Genomic DNA, 26,686 nt, shown 5'->3' on the forward strand with positions numbered 1-26,686 from the left:
GGACCATCGATCAGACCCTCGGCAGCCAGCCGGGCCGCTCTGGGGGTTGAGGCCCCGACGCAGGACAACATTTCCCCTGACCTGTTCGACAAGCCTGCTTAATTGTAAGTGGATCAATCGTGCTGCAGATACTGAGAGAATGAAACCGAGAGAGACAGAGGTCCACTGAGTGCGCATATTGATCCCCTTTCTAATGACCACACCTGTCACACACTCGTCTCCTAACAGACATCTATCCACTATCTGTGTGTGTGTGCTTGGGATACTGATGTTCAGATCCTTTGTCAAATAGCAGACAATAGATGGCACTAATAGAAGTACTAGAGCCTGAACGCCTACAGAAAGCAGTATGGACACCACATAGATAAGACCATGGGGAGACAACAAAGACACATGAAGAGTGAAGAGAGAAACGTTCAGTCACAGCGGTGGTTGGGATGGTGAGAAGTGGATGCACAGAGCAGTGATCAAGGCAAAGGATGCAACAAAAAGAAGGAGCAGTGGAAGGGAGTCAAAACAAAGATTGAAATGAAACCTGAACAGAGACACACAAAGGTCATGGTTTCACTTCTCATCAATATAGTTTTTTTAAATTAGATTTCAGGAGATCACGGTATGGAAATGGCTCTTTGGTTCAGGTTTGTCCACAGTGGCTGTTTTGTATTCTAATGCTGCAACTTGTGATTTATTATTTAAGGACCTAATATGCTCATTTTCATGTTCATACGTACTTTGGGTTTCTAATAGAGGATGTTTACATTCTTAAATGGTCAAAAAACACTTTATATTCCTCATACTGTCTGTGCTGGGACACCTGTATTTACAAACTCTTATTTAGCACCTGTCTCTTTAAGCCCCCTCCCAAAAAAAGCCCATTTTACTCCGATTTGTCTGCGTTTCCCAGTCTTGTGTATCTTGGCATCTCTGCCATGGATGCAGAAAGAGAACTGGAAAGAGCATTGGAGGTGGGGCCCTGTTCATTTCTATGAAAGTTGCTCAGTGGCACATGAAGTCAAAAAAAAGCTTGATACCTGTGGTGTGATCTTTCGCATTGTGGGGCCCATTGAGCAAGCGCAATAGAGACTTTAGAAATGCAGTCAGACTGAATGTATCAAATTCCAATAGTGAAATGAGTCATTTCACTTGGGTTGTGACACTAGATAAAATGTATGCGCTAATTTACAGACGTCACTTTCACAATGTAAGTCTGCGGGAAAAAGTCCTTTCAGGGCCCTGAGGCATTATGTGACAGACCCAGAAGTTGTAATTTTACATAAGGCCACTACATTAAATTGGCACTTTTCCTGAGGGCTTAGTCTCTGCACCGTCACTGCAGCCACGGGAGTTCAGTAACAGAGAATAGCAGCACTTGACAAATATTACATGTTCCCTTGACCTTAGCATGTAGCTACATGTGGCAGTGTGTGAAATATAAATACTTGTAGTTGCGTGCCTGCCGCAGATAACTATATAAAGCAATCCATCCCGAGCTGACGTTGGCTTGTCTCCGAAGTAGAAAAAATCGTCGGAAACAGAATTTTCAGAACAGTCTGAAGCCGAAGATTTTGCTCACAGTGATTACTTTGACATACGTTTGGTTCATTATTTGAAACTTTAGCCATATTTAATGAACATCCAAATTTGTAGCATTATATGACAGAAAATGAAGAAAAGCGTAATAGGTCCCCTTTGATAAATATATCAATGAATATGCAAAACACCATTCATAACTTCCATTGCTTTTGTCCGACCAACAGTCGCAGTATTTAATCTACAATTATTTAAAACAAAGAGAAAAAAAATTAGCCATGCTAATGGTGTGGCTCTAGTGATAGGGCAATGTCTGTCTGATGGCCCTCCATTTTGGTCCCTTTGGCCCCATTCATGCCCTCCATGTTTCATCTAGCACTCTCATCAGATCATAACTTTGATAACTTTGTCCATTACCTATGAAACTAATGTTGTCCCCATCAGCCTCAGCTGTACTCTGTTTAGTGCAAATTACCAAATGTTAGCGTGAAAATGCGCTAAACAAAGACTGTCTGATTAACCTACTAATCATTAAAACACTATTGTAAAATAATCTGTACGTCCTAACAGCAGACTGTTTATTGTCACAAATGTTTTGATGCTGGTGCCAGTATGATGCCTGTGTTTCTAAACCATTGAAGCAATACCTTTTTGATTGCCTACTTTCAGGAATAGACATTCATTTTTTCTCCACAAATCCTTTTAATCATTTAAAAAACTTCTCAATATCATTGTGTTGAATGTTGCATTAACAGGAGCAGCCATTTGAGAGTGTTTATCTGAATGACATCAAGTCTAAAATTAGCAAAATTATGAGTTTAATCTGGATTTGTGTGATCAGAAAATCAGTAAAAACCACAAAGAATCTGATAAATAATTTCATACCAGCTTTTGGTATTTGGTACGGCTGTTGCTACACGATATTGTGGTTCGATGCCCAGCTCTTACTACATCGCCTGCACATGATTTGTAACCATTTCCATGTTTGGTTTTGAAGATCTTTGCCAAACTAGTAAAGTTCAAAGTGTAACCACAGCCTCTTCATGATGTCAACCATTCCTCACAATAGCAGACAAATAAGGAGATGCTGTATGCGAGCCATGCAGTGTTTAGGCAGGAGTTGGAGGTCGACTGGATTCAGACTCACTTTCTGGCCCGGTTCTGGACGGCCTGCTGCTGCTGCTGCTGCTGTTGCTGCTGCTGCTGCTGCTGCTGGACCTGCTGGGAGGGGGCAGGTCTCTTGCGACTGGGCTCCATCACCGGGGAGGGCAGGCCGGGCCGCACCGCCGGGCTCCCTCCGTACGGTGGGCCGGGGGGGCCCATTGGAGCTCCCTGGTGGGGCATCCTTGCTCCAGACGGCATGCCAGGGCGCTAGGAGAGAGAAAGCAGGAGACAGGACGGGTCACATGAATGCAGAAAACATTCCCCACTGTGTCGTCTGATTTATTATAATCACAAATTAGTGCTTCTAAAAATATAACAAAGGAAACATTAGATCAGTTGGAACTTTTATGCATTTCCTTGTGATGGATTCAAGGTGGACTGGGGAGAAGTTTTTTGTAAACACACCCATCTTATCGAGCCGCAACAAAGAGTATCAGCTCCTCATCCAGACCTCACAGGTTTTTCCAACTGAAATTAAAATTCTGGTGTCTGTTCTCGTTACAGCGATGGACATTTCTCCACCATCAGGAGCAGACAGATTGAAGCTGGAGAGTCATCTACTTTCTGTAACCTTTGGTTACCTCTGAGTAATCAAACAACAGCTACGATGGTAAACATGAACACACACTGAGCAATTTTGTGACGTCAATTTACACGATTATCTGTGTTTTGAATCTTTTCCATGTGGAGCTGCACACATGAAAGAAACTGACTGGGAAAGTTTTAAAAGAGTGCAATCCAATATGGGATTTGTTTGTGTTACATAGTCGACATTAGAGACCAACTTGAAATATCGAGCATGTAATTCAGGCAACGGTGAAGTGTCACTGAAATGAATCTGCCAGCGGTATGAGATTCATTACAGCTGATCCCAAATCATTCAACATTTGAAAAATAATACTAGAGCAGTGATCTGCTCCATTCTCTCTTGTTTAAAGTTAACAGAAGAAACAAGAGCAACCGCACTGAGAACAAGGTGCACTGTTTAGTCTCTATCGTCTCTCTTGTTCTGTTTTCTGCTGCTGAAAATTAGATTTGACAGCTGAAATATAGACTAAATGTATTTTTTATCACGGTCTCACACACACACACACACACTCTTCCTAAACAATGCCAACAGTGTCAGAGTCCACAGTCTCGCACTCCCGTCATGACGCCTGGGAACAACTGGGGAACTCTCACCTGTGCTTGTCACTCCCATGGCAACAGCTGCCTCCCGCCTCAGTATATTGTCTGAAACCAAAATGGGGTTCGTGTGGAAGAAAGAAATCCTTTGACTCCTTTGAACAAGCGCGCAGACCTCCTAATGCATGTGTCAAGACCTGTATGTCCTCTAATATAACACAATTTAATTAATTGAAATGCATCAATGGTGGAAGGAATAGTCAGATCCTTTACTTAAGTCAAGGTAAGCACTGCAAAATATTCCATCATAACTAAAGGTCCTGCATTCAAAATCCTGCTTATCTAAAAACACAAAAGAATGTACTAGAAAAATCCTCTATGTCCCGCATTTCCTACATTACTGAAGCTACTAGATGCTCTAACTGAGGCTTTAAGGGGCTGTGTCCAGCAAAACGTTTTTGGTAGGCTTGTGAGTGCTTTGGAGGTGAAGTGTTTTTTAAGTTGAGATGCTTTGGCTGTGTCTGGTTGGTATGATTCTGAACAGCCGCATAAATAAAAATGTCAGCACAAGGTAGAATACTTGCTCTGAATAAAGAGAAGGCTGAAGCATGTAGGGAAAGACGACGGGCCCCGGATCGGTGTGGATCATGGTAATTGGTTGGTGAGGAAAAATATATTAATATCAACATATTTCTCCTCTGTTGTTGTTGTTCAGCACTTGTGCATGTACAATGTGACTGCTGTTTTTCGTGGTATTTGTCCCGCCCCTCGTCCACTGTAACTGGACAAGCACAGCATTTTACCTTAAGGTGAATATCTTTTTTAAGGTTCAACTTCAAAAATGCCAAATGAACAGATGCTCAGCTCCTCACGCTGCTGCCATTAGTAGGTTAGAATAAGTACACAATGCTCCCATGGCAAAGAGTTCAAAGTCAACACCATCTTTCTACTGGGTCACTTCAGCCTCAATACAGCAATTCACAACTTAAAGCGAACGGCAGCCAGGGGTGCAAAGTGGAGGGGCCAATGACCTCTTCCCTACTTCCTAGCCCCCTACTTTCAGCCCCCTTTCTCAACTCAGCTTCAAACTCGGCCCTCATTTTTTGACCTGCGCTGTAACTTGAAAACAATACCAGCTGTTGTGACATTGTCATAGTTGGTAAAAATACACTGGTCTCAGAAAATCCCTCTGTTGGATTGTGTGTTGGTTTCTAGTAATACTACAGAGGGCCGATATTGTTAAAGGTTACGACAATTCACAATACAATTTGAATACATTTTTTGAAGACTGCTTTTAAACTCAGAAACTCTAAAACATGATTGAAATATCATTTTTGTTTTGTTTTTATAAGCAAGAATAGCAAAAGACCTGCACCACCTGCTAGGCTGCTATCATAATGCACACACAGTAAAAATAGAGGTTACCTCATATAGCTACGGACTTAATAACTAAGGAGAACAAGGACATTAACTTTAATAACCAGTTTCATTACAGAGAGAGCAGAAAAGTCTGCAGTGCTGTCATGACTCAATGTTGCCAGCTATTATTACTTATTGACTGAAAATAACCTTTTGTGCACCTTGTAATAGCTCAATATTTACAGTGTGGATATTTTACACATATCCAAAGGCAACAAAGGGCTGTATCTGATTTGGGTTTTTGTCAGTTGAATACAAATATTTAACAATTCGTGTTTTTCTATATAAAGTTTTAACGTTTGAACATGCCTAAGTTGGACGTTGACATGACAGCAGCTTTCATGTAATACAAGCCCCTTTTACACTGCCAGATTTTCCGTGAATGATGGGCCGTTTTGCTGGCAAGCTGCGAGTGTTTAGACACACAGAGCCAGATTGGCGAGTTGATCTGAGGTGCCCAATTTTTCGCCTCATAGGGTAGTCATATTGGCGGAACCCTTTTAGTTTAAAAAGGCTGAGGCAGCCTTCCGCAATGGGAGGGGCTGTTGATGACTTATGACCAAACTAACTTGAAGAACCAAGAGGAAAAAGTGAAGGGTGGGGGGTCTGATTAGGGGCCCATTAGTTACTTTTGCCCTGGGGCCACCTAGCAGGTTCAACCGGCCCTGACTACTGTATGGTTTGATCTAAAACAATGCATCATATATGTCATAGGATCATGGCAGGGTTTATATATAAAATCTCAATCTGTTAAGTAACCATAGCTTTCAGAAAAATGTAGAGAATTAAAAAATGTTCCTTCGAATCTGTGTAAAGTGTAGAAGTGTAAAATCATATAAAATGGAGGAACTTTCATACAAGTACCTCAAAACTGTACTTAAATACAGTGCTTGTGTAAAGGTACTCTACCAGTGACACACATGAGCATGAATTGATCCAAAAATATGAGATCATTGATTGTCACTCAGTTAATATCAAACTATAAATATTCTACAAAGGACAGACAACTTGTCACATTAGACATTTGAAATCACAAGTCTATTCGTACCTCAGCCTCTCTATTAATTAAAAAAAGCATCTAAACCTTGTCGTTTAGCAAAGCCATGACTTCACAGACTCAAATGTTTAACCATCACCTTGCAAAAAACAACAACAATGTCCTCTTTCAAATTGGAACAGAAACTGCCTGCTACATTTTGGTAACAGAATGAGTAAACGTTGAAGACAGAGAGGACAGCTGAAGGATACAAATCAGGAGTTTCATAACCTCACGTTTTCCCAACATTTCACACTGTTTGTCACCTCTAAATGTGGATTGCGGCATGAACAAACATGCATCAGATTTGATCTTTAGACTGTCCACAAACACACGTAAAACCAAACAAATAAAGAAAGGTAATAAACAGCGGGGAGGACATAATAAGAAAACTAGATATCCAGCTGGGTCTGAATGTAAATGCATGTATTCACAGGGTAATAACTTTAAAACAGACTATGACAGCATACGAGAGGCTGACGTATTATGTGCCCTTTGAAATGGTGACCAAGCAGAGACCCTACGATAAGAAGCCCGAGCAGGCGTCGCTGTCACTCTGGCTGGGCGTTTGGTCGGCGAGGGGGGAGGGACATTGGGGGTCAAAGCAACTGGGAAGGGTCTCCAAATGGGAGAGGATAAGACAACATATGGTCTAGGCCTCCCGCTTGAATGTTGTCACCTCGTGGAGCTTTAACAGACCCCTTCTTTTTCTATCTACTTCCTACCTAAACTACACAATAACACCCAACCAGGCAAGACTTTCAGCAGCCAGACAGAGACTTCTGTTACAAGCGTCTGTCTGGAGAATTTGAGCCCTTCAGATAACAGATACAGAAAACCATAGCTGGATGATGTGTAGGATGAATTTCCCCTAAATCCACGCACACACAATGAGTGGTACTTTATAATCTGACCTGCTGAACTGACTCCAACACTCTGCCCGGAGCTCTGCCAGCCAGCCAGCAATCGAATCTGCCATGTGGATGGATATCTGAGAAGTGTGTTGGCATCTCTGGAGGGATTTGAAGAGGCCAAACTTAACCCACACTGTACTAAACATACGAGTATGTGGGTAGTGACATGGATGGTCCCTTTTAAAGGCTTTGACTGGAAACAAATCTATTTAAAACGAAAATAAGGTTCCTTGCATGGCACATGACTTATTTTTAGGGCTCAAATTTATGATCATTTTCATTATGAATTTACTGTGAATGAAGTGTCAAAACACAGTGGAAGCCCATTCCCTCCAGTGTGATGGAAAAAACAGATCCTGTAAGTCATTAAAATGAGAAGCTTTCTGTTAAGAATGACTTAGTATCTCAAAAATAATGATTAGGTTCTCAATCTAATGACTTGGTTATTTCACAATAATGACTTAATACCTTAAAATAATGAGAAACATTCTCAAAATAACGAGTTGATATCTCAAATAATGTGAAAGTTTCTGAAAATAAGGAGATGTTTTCTCAAAATAATTACTTTGTATGACATATAATGTAAAACTTTCTCAAAATCTGACTGATTTAGGTTAGAATAATGACTTTGTGTGTCATAAAATGTGAAACTTTCTCAAAAAAATGACTTCATTCTGAAATAATGTGAAACTTTCTCAAAATAAATGAGACAAAAATCTCTAAATAATGAGACACTTTCTTGAAATAACGACTTACTATTTCAAAATGAGCTTGTTTCTCAAAATAATGAGGAGTTTAATTTCTCATTATTTTGAGATACTAACTGGTTATTTTGAGAGAGTCTCATTATTTTTGATAAAGTTTCTCATTATAGTGAATTACAGGATTTTTTTTCATCACACTGGTGGAAATGAGCTTCCATAGCAGACAGTGAGAAAAAAAAGTAAAGAAACACTTGTTTTATCAGATATTCAGTTTGCTATTATGGATTTTTTTAAATTGTGAAATTATATGTTGTTTCAGAGGCAACCGTTAATGTAACTCATGCATAGTTTATCTCGTTAAATAGACTTACACAAGTCTCAGTTTCTATTATCGTTCTTATCATAATTGACAATCTTCATTAAAAACGCCTTCAGATGAATTCATGCCCTTGTAATTATAGACATAATATTGTATATCAATGTGAAGGCTGGAAAAACATTCAGTAACATTGCTCATTGACTTTTGGTGGAATTGTATCTGGATGATGTGAACATGAGATTTTGAGTCATACATCTCTCTGATATCTGCATCTACCCCAATACAGTGAAGGTAAATGGAGTCTCATTTGTGATGCTCATACGCTGAGAAAAAAATTATTCAATGAGATTCAACAATGACCTCTCTTAAAAAAAAAGGTGTCCCTGTAAGTCTGGAATAAATTCTGGACTTTTTTTTATAGTGTCTTCAGTAGAAAGCTATTTTGATGATCGTGGCAAGGTCTGCAGATTATCCAGAGCAACCTGGACATCGTGTTTTCGAAAAGAAGAGTGGCTGTTGAATCTTTTTAAATTTCACTTTTCAATACTGTGAGTGCCAGAGATGACATTTCTTCACCTCCATTGTACAAGGGGGACCAGACTCAGAGGCCAAAAAAAAAAAAAAAGAAGAAAGAAGAAAAAGATATCTCACAATCTGGGCGAATAAAATCCAAAATATCTGCATAGATAGATACAACTTTTCTGTAATTCGGTTGAACTAAACCTTTGAGCAAGTAATCCAGTTTTAATGATTCAGATCTGAGAGTAAAGGTGACGTTTGTATTCAAAGCGTCTCGCATAAACATTGTATATCAATGTGAGGGCTGGAAAAACATTCAGTAACAGTGCTCATTGACTTTTGGTGGAATTGTATCTGGATGATGTGAACATGAGATTTTGAGTCATACATCTCTCTGATATCTGCATCTACCCCAATACAGTGAAGGTAAATGGAGTCTCATTTGTGATACTCATACGCTGAGAAAAAAAATTATTCAATGAGATTCAACAATGACCTCTTAAAAAAAAGGTGTCCCTGTAAGTCTGGAACGAATTCTGGACGGTTTTTATAGTGTCTTCAGTAGAAAGCTATTTCGATGATCGTGGAAAGGTCTGCAGATTATCCAGAGCAACCTGGACATTGTGTTTTCGAAAAGAAGAGTGGCTGTTGAATCTTTTTAAATTTCACTTTTCAATACTGTGAGTGCCAGAGATGACATTTCTTCACCTCCGTTGTACAAGGGGGACCAGACTCAGAGGCCAAAAAAAAAAAGAAGAAAAAGATATCTCACAATCTGGGCGAATAAAACCCAAAATATCTGCATAGATAGATACAACTTTTCTGTAATTCGGTTGAACTAAACCTTTGAGCAAGTAATCCAGTTTTAATGATTCAGATCTGAGAGTAAAGGTGACATTTGTGTTCAAAGCATCTCGCATAAACACACTCAGAATTTACAGATGACAAAGCTACAGTGTGTCGTATTATGTTTTGGCTTATCGGGGTTTCCCACGCAGAGCCCTGGAAGGCTTTTCTCATAACTGTGGCCCTCGCTGACCTCCACACACACACACACACACACACACATATATATGAGCCAGAGAAGTAGATAATGAGAGAGAAAGAGGAAGAGACCTCAGCCAGGCCTTCAGCCCACCCGTCAGTCCTAGAACCAGACCTCGGCCAAACACTCTCCCCCACAACACACACGCTGCAGCTGGGAGGCAGGAACACTACGACCTTCGGTAACCACAACAATGTGTGCAAGTATTTATATATATTCCTATGTGTGTGTGAATGCATCTCTACATGCATGTGTCTGTGTATAAAAGCTTTGCCTCTTGAAGGGGGAAAATGAAACGTCATCCCTCTCCACAGGCGAAACAAACTGCGCCGAATCACCCCCATATCCCATAGTATAAATATTTCTCCATTCTGCAGTATACACAACGAGGAACCTGCCACAACTATTACAATAAGACTTTTCCATCCTAAAATGTTGGGGGGAGAGAGAGAGAGGAGAGGGGAGAGGCAGAGCATGAGAGACAAATAAGCAGAGGGAAATATTTGGCTTGGAGCAGCCAGAACCTCATCAAGGTTAATTGGTCTGTTGAGAGGACACACTCATCTGGCTCATCAATCACCCGGTCCATTGTTTCCTAAAGTCTGTCTCTGTGCGCAGGGCTTCAGCTCCAAAGCCCCTGTAATGACCGCTCCTGTCAGAGAGACAATACCTCATCTCGTTTCAGTGTATAAATCTACCTGGTGTCAGTACGCCCAACATCAGCGCTGATTAAAACGCCTAAAATCAGACCTTAGTCGAGGTTCTTCTGTCATTTTAAGACATTAAAGAATTTGACAAACAAAGTCTTTTTGACCTTCGCGATGTACTTGAGGATTAGGAAATGATGCCAAGTTTCAGACTCTGTGCAAAGGTGAAATTCAGTTCAGCGGAAAGTAAGAACCACGGAGAGTGAGACAACCGTTATAAAGTAGGAGTTAGACTATTACTGATTATTTTCTTATTAACTTGTTAGGTCTGAAAAGTGTCAGAAAATTGTGAGACATTCCCATCACAGGCAGCTTGTTTGATTCAACCCAAATATTCAGTTAACTATCAAAGACAACCAGCATATGTTCACATTTGAGAAGCCACAACCAGTGCATTTTTGCTAAATGAAATTACAGATTAACGTGACGATAAACAATCAACAAACCGCTGCTCTACAAAATATTTCAGCTTCGTTAACTTGTGTTGTCCTGATACCAAAATTTTGAACGTCAATATACTAATGTTTGATACCAATTCCAGTACCACGGGGAAAACTGACATTGAGGGCATACAATTACAGTTTTTTATTATAAGTTAAATATAACAAGGCTGGAACTTGACAGCGTCCTTGTTGGTAGCGGAGAACAGCAGAATGACTGTAGTTACAACAATACAACAATAAGAGAGAGCGATAAAGCACAACTGGTACCACTATATTGGTGCTGTGGAAAATTAGTATTGAAACCAATTCAAATATTCAGTATCAATATGCATTGATAAATAAATACTTTTGACAACACTACCAGAAACTGTTCCTACAGGTGGGGCTTGGCAATATATTGGTATTTGGTCGAAAATATTGTGATACTTGATTTTCTCCATATTGTGACCTACCTACAGGGGGTAGGTAGGAGTCCCCAGTTTAATTTTGGGGTAGGAAACAATACAAACTAAATTCTGCTGCAGAAAACTCTGATTCTTTTGTTGGACTTTTCTCTAAACTTCGTTCTTTTACCAGTGGCGTAAAGTAGTTGCGACAGGCCCTAGTGCCTACCATTGTCTCATCACCATCTTGTCACATGATCAGAGACTTGACAGTGGATGACATCAGCATACATATTACCCAACAATCATCATTGCACGTCTGTATGTGACAAAAACTACCAAAGAAAATGAGAAATTATCAATTTAATTTAACAAATTTAAAAGTTTATTATAATTTTGTTATAGGTGCTATTGACTGTTTAACAAAAAAACATGACACAGGTGGGTTTACCTTTTTCAAGGGCATATATAGCAAATAGCACTGTTTTTAATTCAATGAGAGTTCTTTGAACAGAGACATATTTCTAAATTAGCAATCAATAAGGGCCCATTCTCCACCTTTTCAAGCCTCTGAAATAATTGAAAGAGGCACCCTAGCACTGACTATGAACCCCAGCATCCCTGTTTCAAGTCTGGTTGTTCTTTCTACCCCTCTCTCTCATTCATCTCTCTACTCTCAATTCTCTACTGAAGGCATAAAATGTCCCCAAAATATACATCTATTCAACTGAAACAGTTCTTCGATAGAAGAAATAAATACTAGAGTCTTTTTGACCTTCTCAATGATCTTGAGGATTAGAAAGCAATGCCAAGTTTTAGGATCTGTGCAAAGGTGAAATTCAGTTCAACATAATTACAGAGCAGACATCACATTGTTTCTCCAGAAAGAAATGGACGTTTATGATGACATAATACTTTCCAACTTCAGGAAAATGGATCTATTAGGGGGGCAGGAAATTCAGCCGCATAAAAGTGTGATTATTTTGGGGGACTTTTCTGTAAGCTCTGTGCTTTTATACGAATACTGTGAGTTTTACCTCTTAAGTCCATTAAAAATCACCTTGTTGGTCAAGAGGTTTAACCCACTGAACATGAGCCGCAACGTCCCCCTGTTCGAGTCTGGTTAGAGACTTTGTCGCATGTTGTCTCCTGACTCTCTTTACACAGTCTCTGTTTCCACCCAGCTGGCACCAGACATCAGTATGACATCAGAGAGATGTTAGATTCTCATGTCAGACAGACGTTAAACTTTGGTTTTAGAAAATCAGGTTGACAATATTTTAATGTCTAACGACATTAGAATTCCATATTGTCTGGACATTAACACTCTGACGTTAAGCAGATGTCAGGTTTTGTTTGCATAACGTACGACTAAATGTGGCTATTCTGCATCAAGATGACGTTGGCATGAGACGTTTGGAAGAATGGATTTTGGTTACTAAACAACACTACTTAAAACCAGCAAAATAGCAACACCCTCTGTCGTCAGTATTATACGTCATATTGACATTGGCATTAGATGTTTCCCTGACATTGAATTTTGATCACCAGACGACGAAATATAACTCCTTATGACAATGGTGGTCAGCTGGGCAGGTTCTTCAATTTGAGGATATGCTGTTTTTCTATTTCACATATCAAAGAAACTGAATAACTCTGTTTTGGGGATTTTTGGCCGGACAAAACAAAAGATGTCACCTTGAGCTTTGGGAAGTTGTGATGGATATTTGCTCACATTTTTCTGACACTACAATCAAAAAAATAGCTGAAACGTGAATCGACAAATAAAATAATTGTTAGCTGCAGCCCTTATAATCAAATCAAACAATCTAAAAAGGAAAAATCCCTTTTCAAATGAAATCATGGATGACATTACACCTGAGACGAGGGACCGCAAGCAGATAAAGACTTTGAATAACTGCCATTAACCACCAGTTTATTTACACACTTGGGTCAATGTCAAAGTCACATCTGCTAAAACTTTCAGCTGTCACTGACCAGGACTTTTACATCATCCTCAAGCCTCTGATTCATTCAGCTCATTACCAAAACAAACTGTCCTCCACGCTCTGTTATTAATGTAAAGTATGATAACAGTTGCCTTAACCCTTCAGCCATGAGCAACACTTGACTTGACATTTCATGCTAGCCTCACATGAATGGGCTGACTGTTCTGCATGATTTCCAGGATTGGCTGTCTGCCTCGTCTCCGTCTACGCTACTACGTCCGTCCGTTTGTCTCGTGACCTTACAGGTTCAAATCCTTCCACCAACCAACAACACGCTGCCTAGAAGGCTCCTCTGACTGTGTTGTTGTGAGTGGACTCGTCATTTCCCCCCTCTGTCTGTGACTCTCAGGGAAGCAGTGTGCTCCTCTGTTAGCCAAAGGGGGAGCTGGCTGCTCTCTGCTGCTGCTGCTTAGCTTCTATTCCTACAATTATCCTTTTTTTGTGTGTGTCTGTGTGTGTTAGAAATCCTCTGCTCCCTCATCCTTCTCCCGCTCAGCTCCATCCATCCATGCTGCTCCACTTCTTGTTCTCTCAAGCCATCTCCTAACAGGCTGGGATCCAGAGGGGGCTGGAAATAACCTTCACATGGCCAGCTTTACCCAGCTATCTCTCACACACAGACCGCTGCTGCTGCTGCCGCTGCGCCGACTCATGCACACACGCGCACACACACACACACACACACACACACACAGACAGACACACACACACAGATGCATGCCAGCTCCCTTCACGGGAATGACGGACAGCGCCACTCACCACTCCATGGACCAGGAACTCAAACAGTTTGCTCTTGGTGGCTTTCCTGGCTCCCCCCGCCGTCTCCTCCGTAGCCATTTGCTCAGTCCCCTCCGTTCACCCTGCTATGTCTCCCCTCTCCTTCTTTTGTCTTTCCCTCTCCCTTCACCCAGCCTCCTGTTCCCCTCCCCTGCTCCACTTTCCTTCTCTTTGTGCTCTCCTTTACAGCACTGCCTGTCCCTGACTCTCCTTCTCTCTCTCCCTCTCTCTTCCCTCCCTCTGACTCTATTTTGAATGTGCAGCAGCCCTGCCGAGTCTCTCACTGTGTCTAGCTCACTTTTTAGTTGAGCTGCCTTTCAGGAGCCCGGCACGTCGCTTGGAGGTGGAGAGGGTGGGGGGAAGGCTGTGCGGGGGTCTGGCAGGGGGGTTTCAGCCAGCCCACCCTGCCGCTCCCCCGCACAGCTGTTGCATTCCATTGGTAGATAAGGGCATGCGGCGCGGCGAGGCTGCCGTTTGGTCTGAACGGGGGCTGGGGAGGTTAGTGTCTCTGCTGCAGCTTCCCCCCTGGTGACCAACCCAGAGGCCACGGTCAGCACACAGACCTCCAAGTCCAGGGCTCATTCTCAAAAAAAGGACATTGGGCTCTTAAAGGGGCCAGGCTGCATATCATTAACACATGTGTACATACATATATGATGGTGTCATGACGTGGTGATGATGATGATGAGGAGGGGGGTGATGCTTTTTTTTTTTTCTCAATTGAAAGCCACTCAAGGCTGGGGAATTTATCCGTTTGTCTGAGTGCAAAGCTTCTCCAACAATGCGCTCTAAAGCCACTTCACAAAAGTAGAAGGCCACGTCAAGAGCACCTTCACTTCCTGTGTTACTGTGCTGGCCTTTGTCAGAGTGCATTCATAGGTTAGAGAGTATTTCCTCCACTCGCCTCATTAGCTGTTACCTTTCACCCACTAGTCGGCCCAGAGGCTACATACAGGCTGTGGCTACAGTGTAATGGCAAACAAACAGGCTGGTCTGCACAGCAAGGTGACTGTGTCAGTGACACGTGTAATTAGGCTCTGTTGTGATTTCTTTCAGGCTGCTTTTTTTTAAAGATTTCCTCTAAACATGCAGAAAACTGAATGCCCCCCCCCCCCCAAAAAAAAGAGGAAAAAAAACACACCATCCCTTGATGCGCACAGGGAATAAAAGACTTATTGAGGCACAGCAGAAGTACACACACTGCCTGTTTCTGTGTGCTGGGAGTTTTTTTAATGTCTCACACTCCAATTACACACAAGCCCAACGGTCGCCTGTCGCCACACAGGTCATTACTCTGACTACAAACCACGCCACGTTGAAGATTACGACTCTTTCATGTCTCCTCCTGCGCTTTCTTTCTCTCCCTCTCTTCTTCCTGCCGTCAGATCAGGGGAGTGAAATATTCATGAGGTTATTTGAATGACAAAGGAGGTGAAGTGGGGCAGATTCAAAGGGGGGCTCGGCATGTGACACATGACGGCAAATTGTCACTGTTATTGTTTCATCTTCTGCTGTTCTGCTGGTGTGAAAACGGAAGAAAAGTGTCGCACCTGGTGTCAAAGTAAAAATTACCCCCAAGAGTTGATGGAAAGCTTTGACACAAAATCTGTCCTTCAATTATCACTGCATTCTGACAAGCTTGTTTAAGTTAACACGATGCAAGGCGGATACATTAGGAAGAGGGGGTGTCGCTCCAGTTCAAGGAAAACTGCAGTTATTGTGTGGACAGCTGGTTAGTGTTTCTGTGACCTCTAGGCCAGAGGTCATGACCTTCTGGAGGATGCGCCATCCCTCAGAGGCGTCTGAAAGGACCCAAGCTGTTTTAATGCATGCATATCATCCATTACATGTGATGTAAAGACGCCATTACTGACAGAAAAGTTATGCTTAACGCCTAAAAGAGAAGCAGGAAGAGAAGAATGATCAAAATGTATGCCCTTCAAACTTCCTTCACACCCCTGATTATTGGAATCGACTTATTGATAGGCAAAAGCTGGCCCTCCCATGTGTTGCTGACAGCTTGCAGCCTTAGTTTGCTTGGTGGTGACACCTGCTGTTGAGATGAGTGTACTGCTGCTGTTATTAATCCAGTCTGGAAGGCTTGGAGGAACATAAGGAACCCAAACCTCCTCTGCAAAATTTCTCTATGCTGCCTAAATCCATCTGTGTCCTCACTTTAGTCAAATGCTGCAAAAATATCAGTCCACACTGACACTATGCATTAGATTAACCTTGTGTTACATAACAAGTGACAGGGGCTTTAAATATATTAATCACACAGGCGCACAAGGTGTGCGTCTCAATTTCCTACAAGGTCAAAAGCTCTACTCCTCGAGCGTATCCACGCAGATTCTGAGATTGTGCCAATCTCCCGTTTCTCCAGCAACGGCACGTGGGTTCAACGATAACAAAGAGATCTGGCAGCTCGGGCGATGCAAAAGGGAGCCTTGAGCGCAGGAGTACCCCCTGCCAGAGCCCCACAGTCTCCCTCACCAAAGCCAGTCAGTCTCACCAAATGGTAATGTCCCAGTGTGTAGCAGACAGGGGGGTAGAGGGGGGCTAACAGGGGGTAAAGGAGCAGCAGCACTATTATTAATGACCAACAGAGGGAGCAAGCAACCAGGCAGGGAGGTGCTGACTGTCTGAATGGAGGGAAGGATCCATGTTCAGGGCCTGGTTGCAAAAAATGATTGAAGTATCATAAAGCATGAAATCCTTAAAATGCTGCAGGGACCAAACTGTAATCACTGCTCAACCAATTTCATTTTCTAAGCATCTTTTTGTGTGTTTAAATTCTTCATTAACTCCTACGGCCACAAGAGGGAGACAAAGAGCACAGACTTAGAGTCATGCTTCATACAACACAGTCTGCAAACTGTCTAGCTGGTTTTCTTTACTGGCTGCATCATCATTTTACAACCAGTGGATCCCTACCAAAGACCCCTCAGTGTGACATATTGAATACTATCACCTCATTAAGCCTCTATGCAACATTCAAAATGATGCAATGAGTGAAGTAGAGCTGCAACAAACAGTAATTTCCATCGCAGGAATTTCCTAAAAACAACAATATATAGACTCATACTTAAGTAATCCCTCTCAATCATCACTTAGGTCCTACTAAAAGTGTGTGGCAGGGTATTGTTTTCTGCAGAGACTCTGCCCTCTGCCTCTATTTTGTTATATTCTCATATTCTGTGTTCAGGGTGTTTATGGATGTGTACTCCAACAGCTCTCAGGTGAGGTCAGGGCTTTATCAAAAGGTAGTGACCAGGTGCAAGACTGCAAATAGCAGGCATCTGAGAGACACAATGCTAAAAAAGGCAAATATAAATATACAAATATATAATATTAATATATAATATTAATTGATTAATCATTGGTCTATAAAGTGTCAGAAAACTGAAAAATGCCTATCACAGTACTCCAGAAACCCAAGGTCTAAAACTGACATGTTTTGTCTGACCAGCAGACCAAAACCAAAACATAATCAGTTAAGATAAGAAGATACTCATAACTAGTTGCATTTTAAAGCCCCTGACAAAGTGTTTTTTAAAAAACATAATTACTAAGTAATCAAAAATCTAAGTTAAGCTGGAGTGCAGAATTTTCATCTCCCTCCTCTGGCAGTTAGAGTAATTACACACTGTCGCCCTGTGCCTTGAGCATATGCCTGCAGGTGAGCCTGCCGCATCCCCACCCCCAACCCCCCAAAGGAGCGCTCTCTTTAAGTCTTCCTCTGACTTTAATCCTTCCTCTGAACACCAAGTTTCTTTTTTATCTGGAGCATCCACTCTAGAAACTTTCTTAGACGCTTCTGAGGATTTACACCATAGCTTCTGTCATAGGCTGCATTTACACCAAATCAGATGATGCTGTGATTAGCAGCGATTAGCTGTATGGGAGTGTCACTTGAGACAGCCAATCTCCCCATCTCAGCAACTAAGTATTTGTCCATGCTAAGTTCATGTTGTCTTAAAATATCTGCAGAACTGTAGTATCTTTACTGCCACAAAAGACACATGCGTACATACACACACAAAGCAAGGGTTCTCCTTTGTAAGATAATACACACAAGCTGTTAAGACCTTTACTCATTATCATAATTATTGATAGAAAGAGACTGTATTATTTGTCCCTGTGGAGTGCAGGTTTCTTTACGATCTGATTGGCCACTGCAGTATGACGTTCCGGTTGCATTTGCCATAGGACACTACATTTTTTTCTGGCCCCCCTATAGCCCCACCGCTGCAGCCTATACACACTTCCTACATTCAAATTCTGGGTAGAGTGGTATTTTCGTTGATCTTGGTGTGAATGCAGTCATACTCATAGCTGCTGCTTCGTTGCGATGGTCTCTCCCCCCTTCCTGATGCTTTTATCTCTGGGTGGTTGACGTAAAACGCATTACTTCTAGGGCACCAGCGCGGGAAAGTCGCCACAGACACCAGTCACCACAACTCCAGTATAGTACATAATAGAGAAGGCTTTCCCTGGTGGTGATAGGCTTAATCAGCGTTGTGTGAACGTGTTTGGCGAGGGCTTAACGGACGTTCATTTATATGCAAAAGTGCCACACTCCCGCAACATCACACTTTTCCAACTGAGTCCCGCCTGATTTAAACCAGTGAGAAATCTGGGGAGTTAAACTGAAACCTCTCATGTGAAATAACCAAAGCTGTTTTTAACTTTGGATTTAAATGTAAATGTTGGACAGCATTACTCAGTGAGACGCAGGAGCAGCTGTTGTTTAGAATCACAGTGACATGAAATTGTGCTGCATTCAGTCAAAGATCCAAAAGTGTTGGAAATATCAATAAGCAATTACCTGTAAATCAAGTGACATCGGCGTAATCAAAATGTTCTTTCATCCTTTCTAAAATTACACATAATAAGATTTATTATTGTTAGGAAAGGCTTGGTGGCGGCACATTTTCATGATTGCTTTGCTCTCTTTAGCTGAAGATGATGTGCAACAACAAAAGGCTGAGCAGAAAGCAAGACAGGAAGGAAGAGAAATCCATACATTGATGGTTTCGGCCTGTTTTTCTGCCATCTCTTCTCAATGAGGAAGGAAAAAGACAAGGAGAGAGTATACAAAGAATAAAAAAAATCATATCGCTGCTGATGTGTAACGCACAGTTCCCAGTGGCAACGTTTACATACCAGAGACCACGAACCTGCCCTCATCAACATTATTGTCACAGACAGATGGGGTGCACTAGGGGGAATATGGACTGTACTGAGGGCATGGAGTAAAGTCTGATTCCCTCCCACTGCTGGGCCCCTCTCTTTTTTCTCTTTCTTCAGTTTAAGAGCTGCACACAAAACCCAGCTCAAGCTGCTTAAAGGCCAGGGCTCTTGGAAAGCTACTCAATGGCCATCGGCCGCCATCAAAGGGACTGTACAAAAGCACGCAGACCTGCACCTTCACTGAGGGGGGATTAAGGAGTGGAGAAGTACATTTCAGGGCCGATTTCTTGCAGCTAGGCATGTGTAATGAAGAGGAACCTACGGAGAGAGAGAAGTCTCCCATGGTGCCTGAAAATAATAGGGCATCTGCTGATATTCTGTGATCAAAGTGATTTGGCACAATATACCGCAAAGAAATAGGCGAATGATTTTGCACAAAGCGGCAGTGCTATGTGGAGCACCTAACCTAAGAAGCTGCAGAAAAGGAGTTTAGGGTCGACCTTGGTTTTTCAGGGCTTGTTTGGGACAAAGCATCTTTATCCAGACAGCGTTTATGGTTCAGCTCTTCGGCTGCTCCCAACAAAAAAGAAAAAAAAAAAAGGAGGCATTGTGGGAGCAGATGGAAAGACGGAGCAACAGTAATGAGCCCAGTTTCCCTGCAAGCAACTAGCAACACACCGGAACAAGGCCTGAAGCTTTACCTGCTTCGGGGCATTTCCTGTTTGCTGTAGCCATGACAACGGCATAATCTGCCTTGCGTCCAAAGCTAACAGCCAATCGGGGGGGGAGCAACGCCGACTGCAGTGGCTTTAAAACTGGAGCAGCAGCTGGTGAACCGAGCAAGGAACTATTCCAGAGCTTAAACTATGAAACTAAAAAGAAATCCCAGTTTTTGAGACACAAAAAGGCTTCAGTTTGCTGTGTTAGTCAGCGCCGAAGTCACCGGGGTCGACTTTGACGCAAATAAACAGTGAAAAACAGTCACTTTCCGTCAATAGACCCGACCCTGCTACTATATAAAATTCCATGGGATGAAAAATAAAACTGGCAGAAAAATTCCACCACTACAAACTCCCCTCTCCCTGCTCTCTTCTTTCCTACTCTGCATCCAAGCTCAGTATTAGCCCCGATCTTTCAGCACCACTCTGCCCGTGCAGGATGGGAGACAGAGGCGACAGAACGAGGGCAGGATTGGTATGCGCAGGGCCGCATCGAGATTGTTCCGAATCCAAGAAAATCAGACACAGATGAGGCGGCACAGAGGTAGCGTGAAATATAGACTGCTACCTTGCCTGCACAAACAACCAGCCAAGGAATAAATAAAATGTTATGTCGAACAGTAGATTCATTCCCTCAGGAAAAGAAGCCATCATCTAAGTAGCAATTAGAGATATTCATCTACAAGTACACACATACTGTATTAGTCACTTTGTGCTTCTCATGTACCACTTCTACAAACAGAGCCAAGCATTTGATTTTCCAAAAAATTAAAACCAAGATTTACTGCTGTTCTGAAGTTTTTCTCCAAAATCCTCAAAGGCTTCTTTCCCAATCCAGGTATCCTGAAATGTCCATATGTCCTTGCTTTTTCTGCATAACAGATTATTTGTATAAAAATACAAAATATTTGAAAAGTAACCTCAATACATATGAACATTGCTCAATATAACTTTTAAATTTTGGGTGTGTATGCTGTTATTTCTGGCTACTGTTTTTGTTTGAATAAAGAAACAGGTTAAAAAATATATTTTTATTTTGCAAAAGCTGGAATATTTTCCATCCAGAGGGTTAGAAGAGTATTTGAGGGTTTGGAAATACCTTTAGAGACACAACAGGTGAACATAGGGTAACATTTTTAAGATACGGATTTCTCCATGAAACTTCTATGTTTAAATATGGAAATGCATTGTCTAATTGAATATGCACTGATTTACATACATTTCCAGAACATAAATCTGAACATTAGATAAAGCCATGTTCAAAACTTTATTTTGTTGACATTTAAAAGTCAAAGGTTTTTATGGAGGGAATTTTGGATATCTCTTTTCATTACTCCATATATCAGAAAATACTGTCAACAGCCATAAAGAGAATCTACTTTCACCATGTTGTCAGGAATATAATGTTATAAAATCAGGGTATGAATGATATATGAGCAAACCCCTCTGTAAGGACCTTCAGAATATAAATAGGAATAAAAATGGGAAAGTGTGATGTACATAAGTGCTACTGACGCTAAGATATGTGGCTTCTGAGCAAACGGCTTTTAAAGATATGCATATTAAAATTTCATACATTTTAAGTCCTAATATAAGACAGAAATCAGAGTCAAATTTCTCATGTTGATTACTTACATAAAGACAATTATTTGTTGTATTACAAGTTTTCTAAAATTGTATATTTTATGTTTATGTGCACTATATGCAAACTGTATACTATCATATTAAATATGCACTTTTTGCATACATTTCCCGGAACAGAAATATGAATTAAAATAAACCTTAATAGATATTTTGAACACTTTCTTTCCAGTAGTCTGAAAGAAGATGTTACGGAAGCATAATCTTGAAACTGATGAGTGTATGAAAAAATTGTTTTCACCTGTAATATGTCCCCTTAAGTGTTGTTAAATGACTGCAAACATTACCCTCACATATTGAAGCTACTACTGTATGCATATGTCCTATCACGTGCACCTAAACCAATCAACATACATAAAAGAAGAACATTAGTGTAGAATTTGTACACAGTCATGTTCAGGTACATTACCTTCGTAAAAACAGGAAGGTTAACTGGTGTCTGAAGAAAAATGGCTTTTAACGTCTATAATGACAAATGATGGTTTAAAATAGGACAGAGGGCACTGAGTTCTTTGTTTGCGATGTAATGCAACGCTGCACAATGAACAGGGTTGGGAATTAACACCAGCCACCAGCCAAATGCTGGTAAAATATGCAAGTGGCTGCTAGATTTGCTTTACACACCAGCCAAAAAACTCTGGTAATCTATTGAGTGGCTGGTAGATTTTGGAATCCACCAGCTGCAGTGGCAGGCTGACAGAAAGTTCATCTCCAATCCCAATGATGATTAAATACAATAGACGACAAGATGAAACCCGAGCAAGGACAATTAATTATCACAAGCTTTGTAAACAAAAGCCAAAATGCCAAATGCAGAAACATTATTTTCAGATTTTATCTCATCCAAGTGACAGAACAAAATCATAACCACTTCTTCAGTTCCCTTGAACAACTTCACACGTATGTTATGGTATAAAGTACAATATAAACCCAAAAGAATCCACTTTCAGTTCCATGAACAACCACAGAAATGTTCATATTCCTCAATCCCACGGTAGCTACCTGACCCAACACATCAAGGTGTTGTAAGTACAGTAAGAGGGTGAGAAACGCATACAAGAGCTAAAACAATTAGCCCATTAATCAATTAGTAAATCAGCAGAAAATGAGTCTGCAACTATTTTGTTAATCGACTTACTTAAATGTGAAAATTTGCCACTTTACTTTGTCCTGTGTGATTGTACATTTATTATCTTTTTGGCCCAACGGTCAGATAAAACAAGCAATTTGAAAACTTCACCTTGGGCTTGATGAAAGTTTGATGTGCATTTTTAAAAACTAATTTTCTGGCTGATTAATTGAGAAAATAACCAGCAAATTAAATGATAATGAAAATAATTGTTGGTTGCAGCCCTAAAACTAATGACACAGGCATTCATTCAGTGCTGATCCAGATTAGAAAAAAAATCATTAATCTCTTTGGATCCTTTTGTTGTTTTGCACCTTTTTTAGAAATCGTTATTAAATAAGCTTTTTGCAACTGAGAGGGAAGGTGCCAGGACTGGCTGCGACATCCACACGCATGTGTTATATTAGGTTACACTGAAGCTAACTCTCCAGCAGAGTATGGTGCAGTATTGAGCGTTAACATCTAAATGGGTCAACCAGCCGCTCGGTGAACTGTAGCACCATTAGGACCCAGACAGTTTGTCTCTGAGTCCTGCGCACAATCTCATTAGACAGCTAACTCTACATTATGAATGGGGATAATATGCAACTGAAGGAAAAACCCACAGATAGTGCTTTAGGTGAGATAACAGTGATTAAAAAAACAGTGTTATAATCTGTTGGTAGGCAGGGAGGGCGCCATGTTAATTAGGTTACAAAGCACTCGATTTAAAACCATGAAAACCTTTAATCTCTCTGTGGAAATGACACAGTGGAGGTTCACAGGGCTGTGTGAAACTGGTGTTTATAGGTTGGAAATTGTATAAAAGTCATATTCAGTATTGCGGCTATAAGTCTACTGTTTGTCTGTGAAAAATGTGCCAGAGGTGCACCTCTAAATACAGCACAGAATGCAACATGATGCATTGCTATACTGCAGTACTCTAGATATTATAATGGTATTAATGGTAAGAAATGATATCAAACTTTAATAATATTTAGCAGGGCTGCAACAAACTCATAAGGCAGATTATTTTCTCTGTTACTACGTAGTATAGTGGAAAATGAGCATCACAATTTCCCAGAGCTTAAGTATGACAAACTGTACAAGAGTCGAATATATTTAAGTTCATATCATGTAACATGAAGAAGAACAGCAAACTGTCACATCTCTGGAGTGGGAAGAGACCACTACTGGGGCATTTTTGCTACAAAAATGACCTCGAAAATTCAAAATTCGAAAGGATACTTTAAGAAATATCAACTATCAATACCATTTTTGATAACACAGGAAAAATGTAAAAGCAAATATTTAAAAAAAAAAGTCTTTAACATGACAATAACAGCTTCTCTTCTTGAGTGGGGATGCACCGATTTATCGGCTAAACATGGGTATCGGCCGATACGTGCCTTTTAACAGCCATCGGCCTATCGGCAAACAAAATGGCACCCACTCATAGCAGTGGCCGATGTTCTTCTGTTGCATCATGTCAATTTGCGCTAGCTAAAAAGCAGGGCTTGAGTCTAAGGGCCTCCCATCGTCTAACAGACTATAGAAACCGTGTTTGAGATGAAAAGAGGAAAGGACAAAATGACCAGGTTTAACTTACCATCTATCCATCAGGGGACCCACCTTATTTTCTTTCTGTTAATGCTACATTACGAATAAGTCCGTGTTTACATCGGCTAACAGCTAACGGCTAGCAGCTAACGGTAGCTAACCGCTGGTGGCTGTGAAAAAACTTCTGACGGAGGTTGCATTATGTTACATAATGATGCGTTCAAGCTCTCTTCGGTAAAAATGAGCGTTGGGCAAAGGCTAATTATAACATTCTTAGAATGTGTTCATTGTAATCTTGTAAAATGTAGTTGTTACCGATAAACAAGTAAATACAGCTGTTCGAAGGAGACATTCATTGGTGTTTTACAGGAATATAAATTAGATATTAGAGAGGGAATTTTGATATATTACATTTAGTAAAAAAACTGTTTGAAGCACTTATTCAAAAACGTTTTCATGTGAAAGTAGTTTATTTTAAGGGTTGTTTCATTAAGTTCCATAATAGAATTTGTGCTCATTTAAAGAGTGTAATGAAGGACTGAATGACTTAAAAACAGTTCAGTAATTTATTTATAATAAAGGTTTCTTTGTGTCCCTGGCACACAAGGGTGCATCCCTGTTGGTTGGTGGCAGAGAACAGCACAGTGACTGTAGTAAACATTTACAATAACAGAGCGAGAGAGCACAACTGGTACCAGTGTATCAATACAGCGGAAAATGAGAATTGAAACAGTTTCCAATATTCTGAATCAATATGTATTGATAAATTGATATCATGGGCAACACTAACAACTCGATTATCAAAACTGTATGCTGATTAATTTACTCTCAGTCGACTATTTGCTAATCGTTTCAGCTCTAATATTTGTTGAAATTATAAGTCTTCCTGTGAGCTCAGTTGTTTCCGGGGTAACAAACAGCCATTGAGCCAGCACATTCCTCACCAGCCAAAAAAAGGAAGTGCTCCATTGTCCATTTATCCCCGCAAATAACACAAAACACAAAGCTGGGGAACATTTAATTGGGTGACCTGCTATGTAGGAAACGAGAGCCAAAATGTGTACGGCTCCAAGTCTGTCTAATCAATCTTGCTGCTGGTGCGGAAACAGTGTGAAAAAATAAAGTTTGACAAACTTCTGAGAGACTCTGGAGCTGAAACACTCAGTGAAACATTGATTGAACTTGATGAGACGCCCAAACTAAATTTCAAACATGACTGAACAGAGTGACCGGCGTGTATATATGTGTGTGTGTGTGTGTGTGTGTGTGTGGGGAGGAGGGGAGGGGGGTTCCTGTGAAGCTTTCCTTAAAAAGCCAGGTCAAGCATTCAGCAGACTGTAAAAGGAGCTGATCCTCTGATCCTCTATCAGACCTCAGGAGCTGTGACGGCACCTTGCATACTAATGGACTGTTCTCCTTTTTTTATACTGAAGGGAATATCTGTGCCAGCAGCTGGGTCAGGGAACACTGTGGTTTGAAATTTAGCTATTTTAGTCCTAGTTTTTGTGCCTGTATCGCTGACAAGGATCAAACACGTCTACGGCAAACACTAAGTTGAAAAAGCATTGCCACAATTAAAATAAAAAGCTTCAGATACAAGCTATAATGCAAATTAAAATTGAGCGGGTAGGACATTTCTATAGCATAGCCAGGAAATTTAATATAAACACTATATGGAAATAGTCTTTGCATACAGTAGGGGACTTCAGAGGGACTAAATCTACAGAAAACCAACGTACTGCAGCAATTTATTTGAAATAAGACTGGTTATGCAATATTCTGTGTTGACTAATTGCACCCAAATGGCTGTGGTTTTTTCATATAGAGCATCAAACTGAAGCGCATGTGATGGTGCTCTTTGAAATCAGCAAGCAGCTGAGTCACCAAGTCCTTCATAACTCAACAGTTCTGTACATGAAACCAGAGCAGCAAGGATAGAGAGGGAGGAGGAGAGAGGGGGGCTGAAATCTGAGAGAGCCTTTAAAATACGCAATTAAGTCAGTGACAACGCAGTTATTTTACAAGAATTATTGCCTCTTCAAAAAGTTTTTAGTGCCCTCAAGCTCTTCTAAGCTTTTAGTTTTACTGACTGACACTGTCGGAGCAAGAATGAGATGATGGCATACAAAAAGGATAAAATGCTGTACTTTTCCTGATGTAATACAATAAAAATTTGCTTTTTCCATTGCTCAGAGTGAGATGGGATATTTCACTGAATCGGTGCCATCTGCATTTTGTAACTTTTCTAAAATCAAACTTGATTTTTTATTTTGTCTTTTATTTCAGCACTGAATCTAATAAAAGATTTTTATTTAAAATGTGTAATGGTCCATCTCAGGCCATATCATTCATTTTTTAATCTCAATGAAAG

General features: G+C 40.8%; 1 protein-coding gene across 7 annotated transcripts in view; it reads right to left on the minus strand.

Moving 5' to 3' along the window:
- smarcd3b (SWI/SNF related BAF chromatin remodeling complex subunit D3b) overlaps nucleotides 1-26,686 on the minus strand; it is a 53,291-nt gene that overhangs the window by 23,389 nt on the left and 3,216 nt on the right. For 3 of the 7 annotated variants that reach the window (XM_078162440.1, XM_078162439.1, XM_033638746.2), the window contains exon 2: nucleotides 2,678-2,901. In XM_078162440.1, coding sequence (XP_078018566.1) covers nucleotides 2,678-2,901 — 224 coding nt within the window. Of the gene's footprint in view, nucleotides 1-2,677; nucleotides 2,902-14,076; nucleotides 14,305-26,686 lie in introns of those variants that run through there. The other 4 variants (XM_033638744.2, XM_033638743.2, XM_033638748.2 and 1 more) reach the window with 2 other exon arrangements.

This window comes from Epinephelus lanceolatus, chromosome 20 (assembly GCF_041903045.1).
Source record: "Epinephelus lanceolatus isolate andai-2023 chromosome 20, ASM4190304v1, whole genome shotgun sequence".
NCBI classification, from domain to species: Eukaryota; Metazoa; Chordata; class Actinopteri; order Perciformes; family Serranidae; genus Epinephelus; species Epinephelus lanceolatus.